This window comes from Sphaerodactylus townsendi, linkage group LG04 (genome assembly GCF_021028975.2).
Source record: "Sphaerodactylus townsendi isolate TG3544 linkage group LG04, MPM_Stown_v2.3, whole genome shotgun sequence".
NCBI classification, from domain to species: Eukaryota; Metazoa; Chordata; class Lepidosauria; order Squamata; family Sphaerodactylidae; genus Sphaerodactylus; species Sphaerodactylus townsendi.
Genome location: NC_059428.1, coordinates 66,361,593 through 66,378,114, shown reverse-complemented (window position 1 = coordinate 66,378,114; position 16,522 = coordinate 66,361,593). Strand labels below are relative to the sequence as shown.

At 42.2% G+C, this 16,522-nt stretch overlaps 1 protein-coding gene across 1 annotated transcript; it reads left to right on the top strand.

The window, feature by feature from the left end:
• Positions 1 to 2,350: 2,350 nt before the first annotated feature.
• On the top strand, positions 2,351 to 11,868 carry KCNE1 (potassium voltage-gated channel subfamily E regulatory subunit 1). Its single transcript, XM_048492568.1, has 2 exons — positions 2,351 to 2,700; positions 9,750 to 11,868. The coding sequence occupies exons 1-2, from the start codon at positions 2,540 to 2,542 to the stop codon at positions 10,156 to 10,158; spliced, it is 570 nt and encodes a 189-aa protein (XP_048348525.1). The 5' UTR covers positions 2,351 to 2,539; the 3' UTR covers positions 10,159 to 11,868.
• The last annotated feature ends 4,654 nt before the right edge of the window (positions 11,869 to 16,522 follow it).

Here is a 16,522-nt window from a genome sequence, read left to right as displayed (position 1 = left end):
CCCTAGATACGCCTCTGCCCTGAGCTCAACTTGGTTGGGAAAGGGCTGGTTAGAAATCTAATAAATGAATGAAAGGATAAATAAAGTAATAAATAAAAATGATGGCGAAAAGCCCCACATTATAAGAATTTGAAAGTATTTTCCAGCAACCCACAACTGTGCCTGGATGTTTCTGCCAGTTTGCAAATTAGGCTCCACCTTCAATCCCAAACATAATGAGCCACCAACTACCTGTGGCCTCGTTAGTAACTATTCTGTCACATGTACAAAGAAATACCAGAATGTAATGCACAGGTTTTGCCTTTGCATGCCCAGTTCGGGAAAACTGGTTCTCTCTGTTTTCATTTTTTCTCCACATGCCCCAAGCTATATTGGTGCTTAGTCAGTCTCAAGTATGAACTAATATAGCGATGGTTATACACAGTATGTTTTCAACACTCATGAAATCTGCATTGGCCGTGCCATGAATCACCAACCTGCCATTTTCTAACAATGCAGACTTCCAGTCAAATAAATAATCTCTTTGATTATCCAGTGGAAGTTGACACATCTCAAACATGAATGGCAAACATTTTTTTCTGGTAATGAAAGGAAGTGAGTAGTTCTGTCTGCATGTGCTGGCTAGGAATAAAGAAGATAATCTTAGACATGTTTCTCTCTTCCATGAAAATCACAGCTTACCAGTACACATAAAAGAAAGAAATTGGAAGTTTGTTTTCTGTTGAACTATGTTTAAAGATGTAACATTTGTATTTGCAACATTTGTATTTATGGTGATTAGGAAATAGCCAAACTACAAGTTACATGAAAACAAGTTTAATCCCTTCTTATAGTTCAAAGTAACTCCAAGAAAGGCTAAATCCATCATATATAATTCCAGTTCACACATTATAAAGCACACAGGTTGGATCTGGAGTCCTCACTATAACAGTCAAGTGCTCAACTGCTGTGCACAGGTTGCCTGATTCAAATCAGAATCATGCCACATGTAGAGAAGGGACTTCAGCCTTTTCCCCTGGTCATTTTCCTGTTTTGAACCTGTCCAGGAGAGTTCTTTTGGCACATTGGGGAAATTCATTTGTATCCTTTGGTTACACATGGTTTTCTCCATGTGAGTCTTGTGTTGTTTTTTTATATCTGAATCAGGAACTCCAGGAACAGGAATTAAGGACACTGCTATAGCCTGACTGCTATACAGGGTGAGGACCCAAGACCCAACTTGTGTACTTCACAATGTGAGAAATGTAAGAACACAAGGAGAGCCTGGCTGGATCAAACCAAAGGCCCATCTGGTCTAGCATCGTATTTCACACAGCAGTTGACAGGTTGCACTGGAGAGCCACAAACAGCACAGATGTTGCCTCCTGAAGAAGAGAAGTGGGGGAGGGGAGTGCTTCTCGACTCCATCTGCCCACTTTAACTGTTGTACAGCAACTTCTCTCAACTGTTTTCCCCTTTTGGGGTTCCAAAAGTACATTTTCCCTGAACAGGTTTCACTTATTTCCTTGTTACTAATAGCTCCAAATGCAAAACCAAGTCAGGGTGAGAAAGCAGCAGGCACAAAGAGAGAGGGACGAAAGGTGAAAGGACTGTAGATTTCATGCAAACAGGGTAACAAAGACCAGCCTCCCTTTTTGTAAAATGAAAAACAGCCGTGTGAGGCATTTTAATGGAGAGGTTTGTGAGTGGAGACAAGAGCTGCCTGGCTCTTCCCCCACCAGATTCTTTGTTTCCCACCCAAATCCCCAGCTGTTTTTTCCCTTGTGCAAGTCCAACTTACCCTTGTTTACCTTGCCTTCTGCTTGAAATGGCCTCTGTCCAAGCAGCTTTTCATTGTAAAACAAAGCTTTGTCATGGTCACAAAAGTTATCAAAAGATCAGGAATTCAAGAGAGACAGGGAAGAGGTACAAACATTTTCAGAAGGTTCAGAGAAGAAGACACACCCTGCTTTGGTGTGGGTGTGTTACTAGGAATAATAGTGCACTTGGGGGCATGGAGCTCAAGGTAGTACATTAAAACTTAAAGTACAATGTTATTTATTTTTGTTTAATTCATTCCAACACATTTTGTTCAGAAGTAGATCTTTATAGCAGCTTTTTTGAACAGGTGGGTAGTTGTGGCAGAGTGATTGGGGGATTCACCCAAACTTAAGAGGGTTTAGTATGTGCAAGGATTTAGGCTATAACTCATCTCTGCTTTTTTTAAAGGGAACAGTAGATTTCATGTGTCCTGTAAATCTATGTTAGCAGGCGGAATAAGAAGGGCGACTCTTTGATTTACTCCTGGCTTTGTGAAACATACCTTTCCTAAAAGCTAAAATAAATTTCTTAGTGCTGGTACTGAGAATGATGAAGCAAGAAAATGTGTAGAACTGTTCAGTGGTGCAAGTATGGTAACCTCTAATGACACACTTCCAGTTTGTTTTGGTTATCGGGCATCCTTTCTTCTCCTGGAAGTCTGTGTCTCTGGGTCACCTGCCTCTGTGGCAAGCTACCTCACCAGCTGCTTCAAGGCTCCCTCCCCCAGACACTTAATAGCATGAGGCTGGCTCCTCGTGCCCAGATGACCGGCTCCTTCCCAACAAACAAGAGGTGTGAGGTTGACTCCCAACACCTAGACCTCAGGCTTCTTCCCAGCCAGGCTCAGAGTGTGAGTTTGACTCACAGCATCCAGCCTGGCTCCCTCCTTCACACAGCTTGGTGAGTTTGCATGTTTTCCTGTTTGCTTGGCAGGCTTTTGTGCTGCTCGTGATAAGCTCCTGCCCATTGCTTAAGTCTGCTAGTTGTCTGGAAGCAGACACCCTCCTCTACTCAGCTACACCCAGAGCAATGCTATGCGCCCTGTGTGCACGCTCTTCTCTTGTGCAGGTTTGTATTGTAAAATGAAATTGAAGAGGGGGAAGAAGTTTTCTTATGGAATACAGGACCTGAAAGAACCAGGGGAGGAATATATGTAACATTTGCCATATCCACAAAATGCCTGTCAGATTACCATCCATGTGCTAAATGTAAATTCAGCATATCTTGACACAGAAGTCAAATGGTTTGAAGGAAGTTTGCAGCTATAAAGCTATATGTCGGATGTTGAATGATACAAACATGTTTAATAAATTGTATGTGTGTGCTTCACTTTTTCAGTTTCTTCTAATCAATATTGTAATATCTCACGCTGTTTCTATGAGTGTTCAGCAAGCAATGGAATTTTTTAATGTACTTATTAGATAATAATGATTAAAGATTAACCGTAGTTAAAACATTTTAAATTCATTTTTATTCCCATGTGTATATTGCAAGACTGATCCAGAGAAAACTTAATATGCATGCTAAATATGTAGGGAATAAGGGATACAGACATGAGAGGGACTACGGTCAAACTCTGATCTATTAAAAACTACACCCTGTTCACATGTCACCCTGAATTCCCTATAGTTACATGCATACATCTATTTGTAAGAAGAAGCCAATGCACCTTTACAAATAAAAATAGGGACCACCATCTGGATAAATGTGGAGTTTTAATCACATGTTGAGCTGTACATACATCGAATATAGCATAAAAATTACTCAACTACATACAAAGGAAATATCAAGTGTAGACTGTATGTAGATTGTAACTGCATTTGTCATAATTTGTGCAGTTGGCTATGGTACCATACTGCTCCATAAAGAAGTTAGTTTCCAAGAACTGCTTGCACATGTGTAGTTTACTTCAATACAACATCTAAGTGGTCCTTTCCACACAGGAGAAATAAAACATCCTATGGATGTTTTAAAAAGATCCATTTTGACTTTTTGTGTTCCCATAGCACAGAGAATACAAGCGTTGCCAGCAAAAATTATTTTTCCCCCACCGACTGGCCGACAGACCCCTGGTCAATTTCAGAGTTGCTCCTGCCATTTTGTGCGCTGCTGCAGATTCTCCTGCATCACTATTTCGTAAAGGTTTTCCACAAAGGTTTCCTCTGCTTGCACCTCATCTGCACACAATTTCTGTGTAAAAAATAGATGGTTAAAGTTTGTTTTGCCTAGCGATCCCATGCACGTCTCGTTTTTCCTTTTTTTGTTTGTTTTCAGAGGGATGTCTGTGCAGCTAAGACAACACAAATATGCACATATTGCAATTTCTCAAATCATGACGTATTTGCTTCACAGACATCCCCCTGAAAACCAAAAAGGGAAAAACAACACATGTGAGGGATTGCTAGGCAAATCAAACTTTATTAAGCTACCTTTTACACAGAAATTATATGTGGATGAGCTACAAGCAGAGGAAATCTCTGAGGGGAATCTTCAGAAATCTCTGCTGCAGCCACAAATGAAAAAAAAAAGAAAGTAAGAGGTTTGGGCAGGAGAAATAAAATGTCTTCTGTCTGCTTTTGTTCACCCAGCAGGCAGGAAATGTCTTCAACCCAAGAGGGGGGGGGGGGGAGGAAAAGATTGCTAGTTTAGCAATTTTTGAAAAATGCAGGTTGAGAGAAATAAAATGCTTTGAAGGCATTTTGAGGGAGAGACCTATATGAACTTCTTCCCCCGAATGGTTTTCAAAACGTCCTCAAGACATGTTATTTTTGCAGTGCAGAAATCACCAGTGTGCAATGTTATGATTATTAAACATTGTGTGGGAATGTTTAATTAGGCAATGTGTGGAGGGTGCAGTTAGATGTGGTAGCACAGATTTTAAAATCTAATTTCATTATTTAATCTATAAACCACTATAAACCACTCTTGGGGAACAACTCCATCTTATAGGCCCTGAAAAACTGTGATAGGTCACGCATGGCCCTAGTCTCATTGGACAGAGCTTTACACCAGGCCAGGGCCATAGCCAAAGAGGCTCTAGTCCTGGTTGAGGACAGCCAGACAACTTTTGGGCCACGGAGAGGTAGGTTATTATTAGTTGACCATTATATTCTCCAAGGGATATACTGGGAATGGTGGTCCCATGGATTTGAAGGTCCCAGACCGTTTAGGGCTTCAAAGGTTAGTACCAGCACCTTGAACTTGATCCAGTACTCTACCTGGAGCCAATGCAGCTGATGGAGCTCCAGTTGTATGTGGTCCTACACCGCTGTCACAATAAGGACCATGTATTTCAAAACAGCTGGAGTTTCCAGAACAGTTTCAAGGCATAGAGTGAATTACAGAAGTCTAGCCTGGAGGTGATCATTGCACGGATTAACATGGTAAGGATGGGGTGAGACAAGTGAACGCCAGTTGCCTGCCTGGTGCAGATAGAAAAATGCCAGCCTGGCAGTATGTGTGACCTGTGCCTTCATGGAAAGGGAGGCTTCTAAGATCATACCCAGGACCCTGATGGATGGAATAGGAGGTGGCTGCATCTTGTCAAGATTTGGAAGCTGGTCACCCAGTTTTGCATCCACCCAATGACAGAAATACTTCATGTTCAAAGGTGATTTCAATCCATGAATTTGTACTGACTCCCTCAAAATGAAGTAAATTCCATATTTCTGGTAAGGCTTCCATTCTATCAACATCCCACACATTTCCCTTTGTCCTAGGAACAAAAAATATATACAATGAAAAATATTTGTATTTTACATGCTCCTTAAACAAAAAAGATCCTTCAAATAACAAGCAATATTTCCCTTGGTTGTTGTGGGTTTTCAAGGCTGTGTGGCCTGGTAGATCTTGTTCCTAACGTTTCGCCTGCAACTGTGGCTGGCATCTTCAGAGGTGTATCACAGAGGGAAGTCTGTTGCACAGTGTCCAGTGTGGACACAGTGTGTGACAGACTTCCCCCTGTGATACACCTCTGAAGATGCCAGCCACAAATGCAGGCAAAATGTTAGGGAAAAGATCTACCAGACCACGGCCACACAGCCCAAAAACCCACAACAACCAGTTGAATCCAGCCATGAAAGCCTTTGACAATACAATATTTCCCTTATTTATTATTTCTTTATTTGATACATAACCTAATCTTCTCCTTAACAGATGACTCATAGTAGTTCACAACATACATAACGTAAGTTATGAGTAGTTATTGAAACCCCTATTAATAATAGAATATAATCCTGCGGGCAAAGGCATTTCTCTGTGGTGTGTGAATGTTGCAATACAATGGAATTATTTAGAAGTTGAACCCACTTACTGAGCCACATCATCTCCACCCAGGAAGCCACCATAAAAAAATCTATTTTCCATACCACACACCGTTATTATAGTCCCAACTCCAACTGACCACAGCCTTTTCGGCCTTGCCATGTCCCCAGTGTGAGTAGTTAGAAAGATTCAGAAGAGCAAAAAGAAAAAAAGAATGCCTGCAAGGGTTTTCTGACATATACTATAAATACCATGGACCTACAAACCCCCCGCCCCCAAATAAATGGGTTCTAGATCAAATCAAAATTAAGTTATCCCTAGAAGCTAAAATAACTGAATTGAGACTGTTGTTCTTTGGGCACATAAAGAGAAGACAAGAATAACTGGAAAAGACAATAAGGCTATGAAAGATTAAAGGCAGCAGGAAAAGAGGAAGATCTAAGATTTATTTTTATTTTTATTATTTCATTTTTATACCGCCCTCCCCCAAAAGGATTGGTTCTATAAAGGAAGCCACTGCCCTCAATTTGCAAGAGCTGAGCAATAGGAGCGAGCATTCAGCAAAAGCTGATGCAACCTCCCTCCCCCCATGAAGAATACCTTCTTAGTATCTTCCGGAGGGTCAAAACATTCCAGGACTGATAAACTTGAACCTGAAAAATACCAGCAAAAGGTGTGGACGCCTGCTGAGTAAGGCTGTTAGTGACAGAATATTTTGGAGGACATTGATTTAAAGGCTCACCATGAGTCAAAGTGACTTGATGACACTTACCGTAATACACACATATACACTATGGACTTAGATTGTCAACTGTTGGCTGGCACCCAGCAGGGAATGGAGGATGTTACCAATGCAATAGAATGGTATCAGTTTTAAGTAAACTCAAAAGTGTTGTCATGTTACCATAGAGTTTTACCACAGAGTTTCTGATGATCCCCAGAGCAGTCCCCCAGGGCCACTCGTGCTTTACAGATATATCTATTCCTTCATATCACTACAGTGGAAAGGGCTAGATATTTACTTAAAAAAATAAAAACTGGGAATTCAGAGAACCAGATAATACATATTGCTGTAACAGTATATTGATATAAAAATATTTTATTGCTGTTTGTTTTTTAAATGGGGCAGTACCATTTTCCCATCAGGAAATGGCTGCCAAGTGAGCCAGAAAATACAAATTTTCCAGACCTACATGTTTGTTATCCAGGCTTTTTATGCAAAATTGCTCAGCAAATCAGATTTGAGAAAGATCAGAGAAATGGGGTGTTGTGTGGTTTCCGGGCTGTATGATCATGTTCTAGTAGCATTTTCCCCTGATGTTTTGCCTGCATCTGTGGCTGGCATCTTTAGAGGAATCAGAGAAATGCTGGGAAACCCCAAGAGATGCATGAACATACCATGATGCTGTGACGAAGCAGGAAAAAAACCTCACTTCCCAACAGCATTTAACCTTGTGCGTCAGTTATCATAGATTATTCCACCTAAGTACAATAGGTACCTCTCCTCAAATACTATAAAAGTCCCATGGAAACCTCTGTAAAGTTCAACTACTGGTCAGGAAATGTACCAAAAGTTCAGGAACACCTTTCAACCTGCCAGTTTGTCAGCATAGCTGAACAAATAGCAACTTATTGTTATTTAATTGTGAACAAGGGCTGCTTGTAGCCTTGTAACCTTGCTTTGAACATTTAATGAGTTTCCAAGATGTATTCTAGTCCACCAGTTACTCATTTGCACACTCCCTTTAAGGACCATTTGTTTCATTTAGAGGACAATCATGTGTCAGAGAGATTTATTTCTGTCCCTAAATGTTACTTCCGTACAAAATGTAATGTAAGGGTCTGGTCGGCCTTCCTGCTTGTGGCTTCCCACCAGAGCAGACTTACATTGAGCAAATCCGATGCACTGTGCTTCCTATTCTGCCAATTAAAACCACATTTCCCTTAATCTCTGAGAATTTTAATTAAGTTTGAGAAATCTTAGGAGATCTGATTATTAATGTATGCGTTCTTTCTGGACCTGTAGGATTGATCTGCACCTTCTTATATTTTATCAAGTTCTTGCCTAATAAAAAGAGTTATGCTTTCTTTTAAATAAAACAACTCAAATAAGTTCTCTGTTCTGCTGCTAAAGTTCTGACAACTGGCCTTTATTTCACTGTGTTGAAAGACACAAGTCAAAGAGGTTGCTCAGTAGAACCTAATAGATGACTTTCCAGCAAATGAGGCTTTAACTCTCCAAGAGCTGAGTCCAGGCAGCTCCCTAGATTAGTGCAAATTAAATTATTTGTCACAGTCCAACTGGCTCAATATTGCCTGTTCTGGACTGGAAGTGGCTGTCCAGGGTATTGGCTACAGACAGGTTTTGCACAGCATCTACTACCTAAGCCATTAATGGAATATGCCCAGAATTGAATTTGGGATCTTCTATATGCAAAGCATGTACTGTCACTCAGCCTGCAGACTGTACATTTATTTGATTTATGTATTTATGTTCTCACTGATACTCAAGGAGGATTACATAATGTAAGTCAATATAATCAATATGATGAAGAGCCATCTGATGAGCAATATAACAGGACAAGGACTGCATAAATATGAAACAAGGCATAAACATTAAACGTAACGGCAATATGAGATAATGTGTTCACTGTATCTGGTCTAAAAACAGAATAGTATGAGTGTCCAGGGGAGGGGTTCACCCCCACCCCTGACTTGCTGCCGACCCCCCGCTGCAGCCCCAACACTGATCTCCAGGCACGCGCACCAGGGATGGGAAGGGGCCAGCAAGCCAGGCAGGGACCAACCCGGCAGAAGCGGCAGCAACCATGGCCGCCAGCAGATGGGAGCACTAGCTCTAGCAGACCTGAAGCCAAGAAGCAGGGCCCTGGCAGAGAGAAGCAGCCACCCCGATGGAGGAGCCAGGCAGGAAGCCCAAATCAACGCCGGGAAGGCCGCAAGAGGGCGGGCACCTGTGGGCCAGCCGGGGGCAGGGCAGGGCCCGTACAAGAGAAGGGGTGTGGCTAGCGATAGTTGGAGGGGTGGACAACAAGGACAAGCTGGGAAGAGGGAGGGAATAAAAGGAAGATGGAAGGGAAGGTGGTGTGTGGTGTGTGGGTGGGGAGGAAGGAAGGAAGGAGAAACCGGGAGTTAGAGAATGCAGAAGGAAGGAGGGTAGCGAAGGAGTAGAGGGAGGAGGCACGGGTATGAAGGGACAGGTGGAAGCTGAGGGAGGGGTTGTAAACATGAGGGGGGGTGAGGAGGCTGGGAGGCGAGAGAGAGCTGTCTCCACAAGCTGTGGCTCAAGAGGCTGAGCTGCATTGACTGCTTCCTGGAGACCAGGAGCGAGGATGGGAGTGACACCACCCTGGATAGGGAAGGCGGGACAGCAACAGGGCTCCCCCCGAGGGGCCCTCCAGGGGGAGCAGGACAATGAGTGATGTGATCCATTGTTACAACTAGAGAGTGTTCCACTCCAAATGCAGACAACAGGTAGAATCTATAGTGATCTGGTCTATGTTTCACATGGCTCCACTCAAACTAACAAGCCCCCAACAATATACCCAAACCAAAAATCAACCTCATTCATTTCCATCACTTTTTATGCATAGAATGTCAGATTTAATATAGTAATACAATTATTGCCGTCTTTTATGTTAAATTGTTTTTCCCCAAAACCTCTCTAGGAACCAGAAGCTGTTACTCCTGCTGAAGACAATGGAGATGGTGTCCAATAACACAGATATAAGCATAATGCTTTCAAAACTGCTTGAAGAGTTCCTAGACAAAACAACCAGACCGAAGCCACCACCTGTGACTCCAACTGACCACATGCAAGCAGTGTATATTCTGTTGCTGCTTGGAATCTTTGGCTTCTTCACCATAGGAGTGATGGTTAGCTATATTCGCTCCAAAAAGCTTGAACATAAAAATGATCCCTACAACGTGTACATTGCCACTGATAGTTGGCATAAGAAGGACAAGGCCAACCTGCATGCCAAAGTGGTAGAAAACTACAGATTGTGTTGTGTGTTTGAAAACCCTCTTGCTGTAGAGCAACCTACCAGTCATATTCCTGAAGTGAAGCCTTCATAGTCAACGGCCAGTTAATGTGATTGTAGTTATGCTGGATCTTCCACAAGCATGAAAGGAAGCTCTTGGAATGCATTCACAAAAAGCAAAATGACATGAAAACAGCAGTCTTTCAGAAGAATTCCTAGACACAGTGAGAACGAATTCCATAGGGAGGGGGTAGCTGGGTTGGTTTGTTGCAGCAAAAGAGACATCTTGAGCCCACTTTGTCAGCAGAGATGGACTGACTTTTTAACCTATTGGAAAGTTCCTGGGGATCTTGAAGGACCACTGGCAGCCAGCTAAGCCGACGTCCAGGGCTGCTGCTCGATTATGATCCTGTCAGCCTTTGCAGAGCTGCTGGTGCCACAAGGCCACACAGTTCAGCTTGTTCTTGGGCTGCTTTTGGGTTCGAACACATGCCCTGTGTCAGATGTAGCCATAGTGAAAAGGTAGCCATTTTCAGCATTTGTAATCCACTGCATTTTGGATAGAATGCTGTTCTTTCTAGCACGAGTGCCAGACTGTATGTCTTCAGAGATTTCTTCAGGCTATAATTCATTCACCTGAGCCTCTCTCACAGGAATTGGGGGAGAAATAAAGCCTCCCTGTAGACAATTTTTTTAAACATGAATTAAGCCTTAATACATTTCTTAATAGGGCAGAGATTAGGGTTTGATCTCACATAGGTCAGATACCTAGCCTGTTGACAATCAGATTTGTGAGAGAAGATGTAAGTTAGTTTAATGTGATACTGGTCACATCATTTCACCCAGATTTTTCATCACTCCAGACTGATGTACTTGAAAAATAACCAGGAAGTGCTATGAGTTGCTGTGCAACTTTAAAGCAAGTTCTATAAAAGATAAATTAAAAGGCTGACAAATGCAGTCACCCAGGCAAATCCTGCTAATAATATGACAGGACCAAAACAAACAAATCAGCAGGTGGCACAGTAGAGCAAATTAAAATATACAGTGAAATTGTAATCTATTTCCTTTCTTATTTTCATTATCTCCTTTTTAAAATAGCTTACCATAAAACTCTGCTGATCTTCAAATCTTTTTTTCTGACACATTCCTTTAATATCACAGCTCCTCAGTGCTAGTTGGAAAGATACATTCCATTGTCTAATTCTGGTTATTCCACAACATACAAATTGTACCCAAACCATGAAATCTGCTAGAGACTCCTCAGACTTCTTTAGGCACTTCTTTAGACTTCTTTAGGCACAGCAGACAGGTTACTATAGTATACAACTGCACTTCCAGGAAGAAAATTGGTTTCCCTTCACTTTAATATTTTCCACTGAAGGTATTAGTAATTTCCAGTTATTATATAACTTCAATGTTATTTTAAGACTATGATTTATTTATTTTGAAAGGGAGGATTGCAACTTTATTCTATTTCCTCTATAGAGGAACTTCTAATGGCAGGAAACGGTGGGGGAGGGAGTGTAAAAGAGCATAATATGAGGGTTGCCAAATGATAAAAAGGCGGGGGGGGGGGGGAAACCTGCCTGAAATGTATGTGTGCTTTTCACTGCAGCTTACTTAGCAAAAATCAGCCTCTGAAGCTTTTCATGGCAGGCAGATAAGCATTATTATCTGCAGATATCTGTCAATCACACTCTTGTTTAGCGTTGCCCTCCTTGGATTTGAGACTGTGATTGTATTGTACAATCGTTATAACTGTAATTCTCCTTTATAGAATACACTTTTTTTTCAAAATTAATAAAAGCGTCACTCATAAACTTGTGATGCACTTGCTTCGTATTTCTGCCGCATTCCGCTTGGTGTGGGAGGCTTCTTCTGACTTTCTCAATCTTATCATTGGGGTGGGGGGCAGAGAGAGATTTTGCTCAATTCAAAACTGATGTTTCTTCACTCCTACTCCTATTTTTTAAAATGGGCATAATTTTCCCGTATTAACACATTTGAAAATTTATCTTTCAACTATCATATTATTTATGTGTTCAGATCTCGAGACAGTTTCCCCCCCCCAGACAGTTCCCCCCCCCCGGTCACTTTTAAAAACACAGATATTTAATATCAATAGCAATTAGCCTATTTAGTATTTGCTTCCTCTGGTTTGAGGAGGAAATATATTTCTAGATGTTACACTTCCCCCATCCAATTAAGAAGGAATTGTCAAGAATTGCACCTCTATCTGCTAAGCTGCAGGGAGGCAGGATAGAGGGCCCCTGTTTCATAGACCATTATAATTCCTTCTCACAGTGTGGACATGGGAAGAGGAGAAAACTTAGGATGTGAGATCTTCTTGCTTTCCCAGTATCCTTAAGTGGACAGTGAGGAAAAGGTTAAAAATGGAGCACATTAGGAATGCTAGCCCCAAGGAGGAATCTGGGTATCCCTTGGAATTACAACTCATCTCCAGACTACAGAGGTCAGTTACCCTAGAGAAAAAGATACTTTGGAGGGTAGACTCAGTGGCTTAGTAACACCCGCCCCCCCAGTCACTGACCTTCCCAGGGTCCATCCCCAAATCTCCAGGAGTTTCCCAACCTGGATTTGGCAACCCTACCCTCCATTCTCTGTTGGTGGCCAGGGGAGAGTTGGGGCAACCCATGTTCAAGTAACATGCAGTGAGGTCTCTGCAGTACCTCACTGCACCTCTCTGATTTGAACAATCATCTCCCAACATGTCTGATTTCTCATATCTGAGCTATGCTGGAAGAAACAAGAGGCAAGCAGTGTAGTGCAACATATTAAAACAGGGAAGGAGCAATGGCAGAGGGCCAAGGGGACGGGGGGGGTGCATCGTGCACTGGGAGCACGCCTGGGGGTGCAAAATTGCCTCCTGGCCCCTCCCCTTCCCCCCAAGACCCCCCTCTGCCCCCCTTGCGGCACACACACACACCCCAACCTCCTTCCGACACTTACCTACATTCCTTTTCTTTTTGTAGTACTTTTTGAGGCTAAAAAAAGCGGCCTAGTTACAGTTCAGGGGGAAAACTGCCTGAGGAACTACAATTCCCAGGAGACCTTGGGGCTCACAAGGGCCCTTTCCCCACTTACCTTTGTCCGAGGGTTGCTGCGCGCAATTCCCAGAGCCCGCAATTCCTGGCGTGTGCCCCGGCTTCCCCACAGAGCGCGGGGTCATCAAAAGGCGCCATTTAAAAAGGCGTCAGGAATTATGTGCGCTGAGGGGGCGCGAGAGAGGCAACGTCGGGGCGGCTGCGTTCTCGCCGCCCCTGAAGTGGGGAGTGCAGCTGGACCCCATGCTACTTGAGGAGAGTAGCGCGGGGCTTAAGGTAAGTGGGGAAAGGGCCAAGGTCTCCTGGGAAGTATAGTTCGTCAGGCAGCTTTCTCCTTGAACTGTAAATAGGCTGCATTTTTCAGCCTCAAAAAGTACTACAAAAAGAAAAGGAACGTAGGTAAGTGTAGGAAGGGGGTTGGTGTGTGTGTGTGTGTGTGTGCCGCGGAGGGGGCGGGGGGCGGAAAAAACACTCTGCGCACCGGGCACAGTTTGGCCCAGCTACGCCTCTGGAAAGGGGACAGAGTATAACTCCATCTAATATAGAACCATCCTCGCTTAAATAAACAAAACTTACTGGAAAAGGCAAAAATGCTAAGTAAAATGGCAGGTAGCAGGAAAAGAGGAAGACAACACGAGATGGATTGGCTGAATACACATCCCTCAGCATCCCTCACCTGAGCAATGCTGTTTATTGATAAGAGGTTCTGGAGGACAGGTCCTGTTAATTCACTTCCAAATAATGCTCTTTACCTATGGACAGGTGAGACAGTCTTTCCCTAAGATGCCTGTCCCATGGTTTCACCAAAGCCTGAAGATTCAAGAGGCTGGTCTGAAAAAGTCTCTTTCTCCTGCACCTAAGTGATGGCTCAGGCTGCTCACCAGGATTAATTACTTCAACACCCTTTTACGCACACCCTTTTACATATATTGTCCCTGCCAGTTGTGTCCTATTTAATTGTCTAGTTGCAGCATGTTTTAGTTTTCAAAAATATCAGTCTCCCCTAAAATTTATAATGCAGATTATAGCAGCAGCAGCAGCAGCAGCAGCAGAAGCAGCAGCAGCAACAACAACAACAACAACAACAACAACAACAACAACAACAACAACAACAACAACAAATCTTGGCGTTCTCAAGCCAATACTGGACAATGACAAAAACATTTTGCCTAGCCCAGAATCTAAGGGATAATGCTGTATGGTACAATAAAATGTATGCACACATAGATCCATGGCGAAAACACTGGAGGGGCACTTACAGGTCTTTTAAAACCAGTTTGATGTCTGTTTCCCATTGAATAATGGCAGTGGCTGACTGGCAGGTCTTGAAGACTTTCTTTCTCCTATGACTGCTTGCAACTTTACCCCCATCAGCCCATGCAGTGGAAAGGGTACTAATTCAATTAGATGCAGGAACTAATTCAATTAGATGCAGGATTTAATAATATAGAGTGACAATCTATATAACTCATGCAGAAATGGTCCTCTCCCATGAAGAAGTCATTGCAATTGTTCTGTGCTATGATATTATATAGCAGTAGTTCCCAACCTTTTTCACTTGCATACCCCTTGGCAATCCATTTCCCTAACATTGCATCCCCACATTAGCAAACCCATTATGTGATTTTTGTGTACCCCAAAACGCTCTGCCACATTCCTCTGGAGGTATGCATACCCCAGATTGGGAACCACTGATATGTAGCAGTAATTGTAGTACATATGTGGTATGAGACCTGAATTGAGAGAAATTGCATTTGGATTTAAATCAAAGAAATCTTCTTTGGTTGATGAAATACCAGGTTTTTCTTTTAATAAATATTTTATTATTGGTTGATCATTATTCTGACACATTGTTTACTTCAACACACATTACATTTGTATTTATAATATCTAAAAGAAAATAAAAACTAAATGGCTAGTTAGTATATCTGCCCTCCACTGTCCTAATGCTTTTGAATGGGAGTCTACTGTGTGTCTGTGTATCTTCAAAGGTAGCTCCACCAAAAAAAAATTAAAAGAAAGGAATACTATATGTTGCTGGAAAGGTGCCCAGAATCAGGACCTGCAGCGCAAATGTCCTGGGGCATCCTTCAGCAAACGGAGACAGGAAGAATCCCTTCATCAGCACACAAAATGTTGGGTGCAAACTGAGAGTGAAACTGACCAGAAGGCAAAATGGTCAGGCAGGAAAAATAAGATATCTCCTGAGCTCTGAATTCCACACAGCCAGACAGGGGCTATCTTGCAGGCACCTTATGGAAAAAAGGTGCCCTTGGAAGCATTTTTAGAAAAAGATGCCTTGAGTTGAAATAAGGCGTCCTGATGACATCTTGGAAGAAAGCTGTGCAAAGTGCCTTCCCAGGATGATTTTTTCAGAGTTCCCAGGATGTCTTATTTAGGCTGGGTGGAATGGACCGTTGAGCGCTCTCACAAGGATACCCTTCTTTAAGTTTGCAATATAAGGAATGAGTTTGTTCTTGCAGGAGCACCCTCTGGTGGTCACAAGATGAACTATATGCAAACAACCAAAGTAACTTCACTGTGATCAACAAAGCGTCTCTTTGGAAACAGGAAATGAAGCACAGGATGTGGTCTGCATTGGTACTGGGTAATGAAACCTTGAAGACAGCTTCTTCAACTTTTTAAAATAAACATTACATAAGTATTCATTATTAGATAGGGAGATGTGTGGAGTAGTAATGTTTTAATGATAGAATAAAGAAGCCATAATTTTTCTGTAATACTGTTAGTCAGAATATTGCAAAAGAAAAAAAATGTATTAACAAGCACTGTTCTAAATGGTTATTTGAACTAGAATGTCAAAAACTAGTGACAATAGACAGCATTTAACTGATTTTTTTCCCAAAATATGAGAGGGTTCTGATCCAATTTTTGCCACTCCCCAGTATCTCCCATTAATGTCTTCTGCAAGCAATCTTCTTTATCAAGATTTCTGTGTTAAATATATTACAGGAACCTTTTAAAATGTCAGAGATTAATGGATGTTTCTTCATTTTGATGAATCATTTCTTTATTTTTAAGGGTAGGGGAGAAATGAAACTCTAAGTCTAAGTTTGTTCACCTTTAGTCCTTTCTCACTTGCCTTTCTACAGAACTCTTAAAATCCCTCCTTTCATCCAAGGACCTTGGGAGTTGTCACTCTGTTTTATCATCACAAACACTCCATGCAGTAGATTAGGCTGAGGAAGAATGAATGGGCCAACGTTGCTCAGGAAGTAAGCAAGCAGAGAATTTGAATGGAGGCCTGCAAAAAACTGGGGGCAGAGATCTCGGGGGAGGCTGCCATTAGCCTCTCTGGAAATCCCAGGAAATTCTATCATACAACTATAGAGTTTTCACTGATCCCTAGAGTGATTTCCCCAGTTTTAC

What these genes read in the sequence shown, in the direction of transcription:
- KCNE1 (XM_048492568.1), top strand. Translation starts at nt 2,540, where the DNA reads ATGAGGCTGGCTCCTCGTGCCCAGATGACCGGCTCCTTCCCAACAAAC. An exon ending in TCCCTCCTTCACACAGCTTG is followed by an intron (nt 2,701 to 9,749) that starts GTGAGTTTGCAT and finishes AAACCTCTCTAG; the next exon opens with GAACCAGAAGCTGTTACTCC.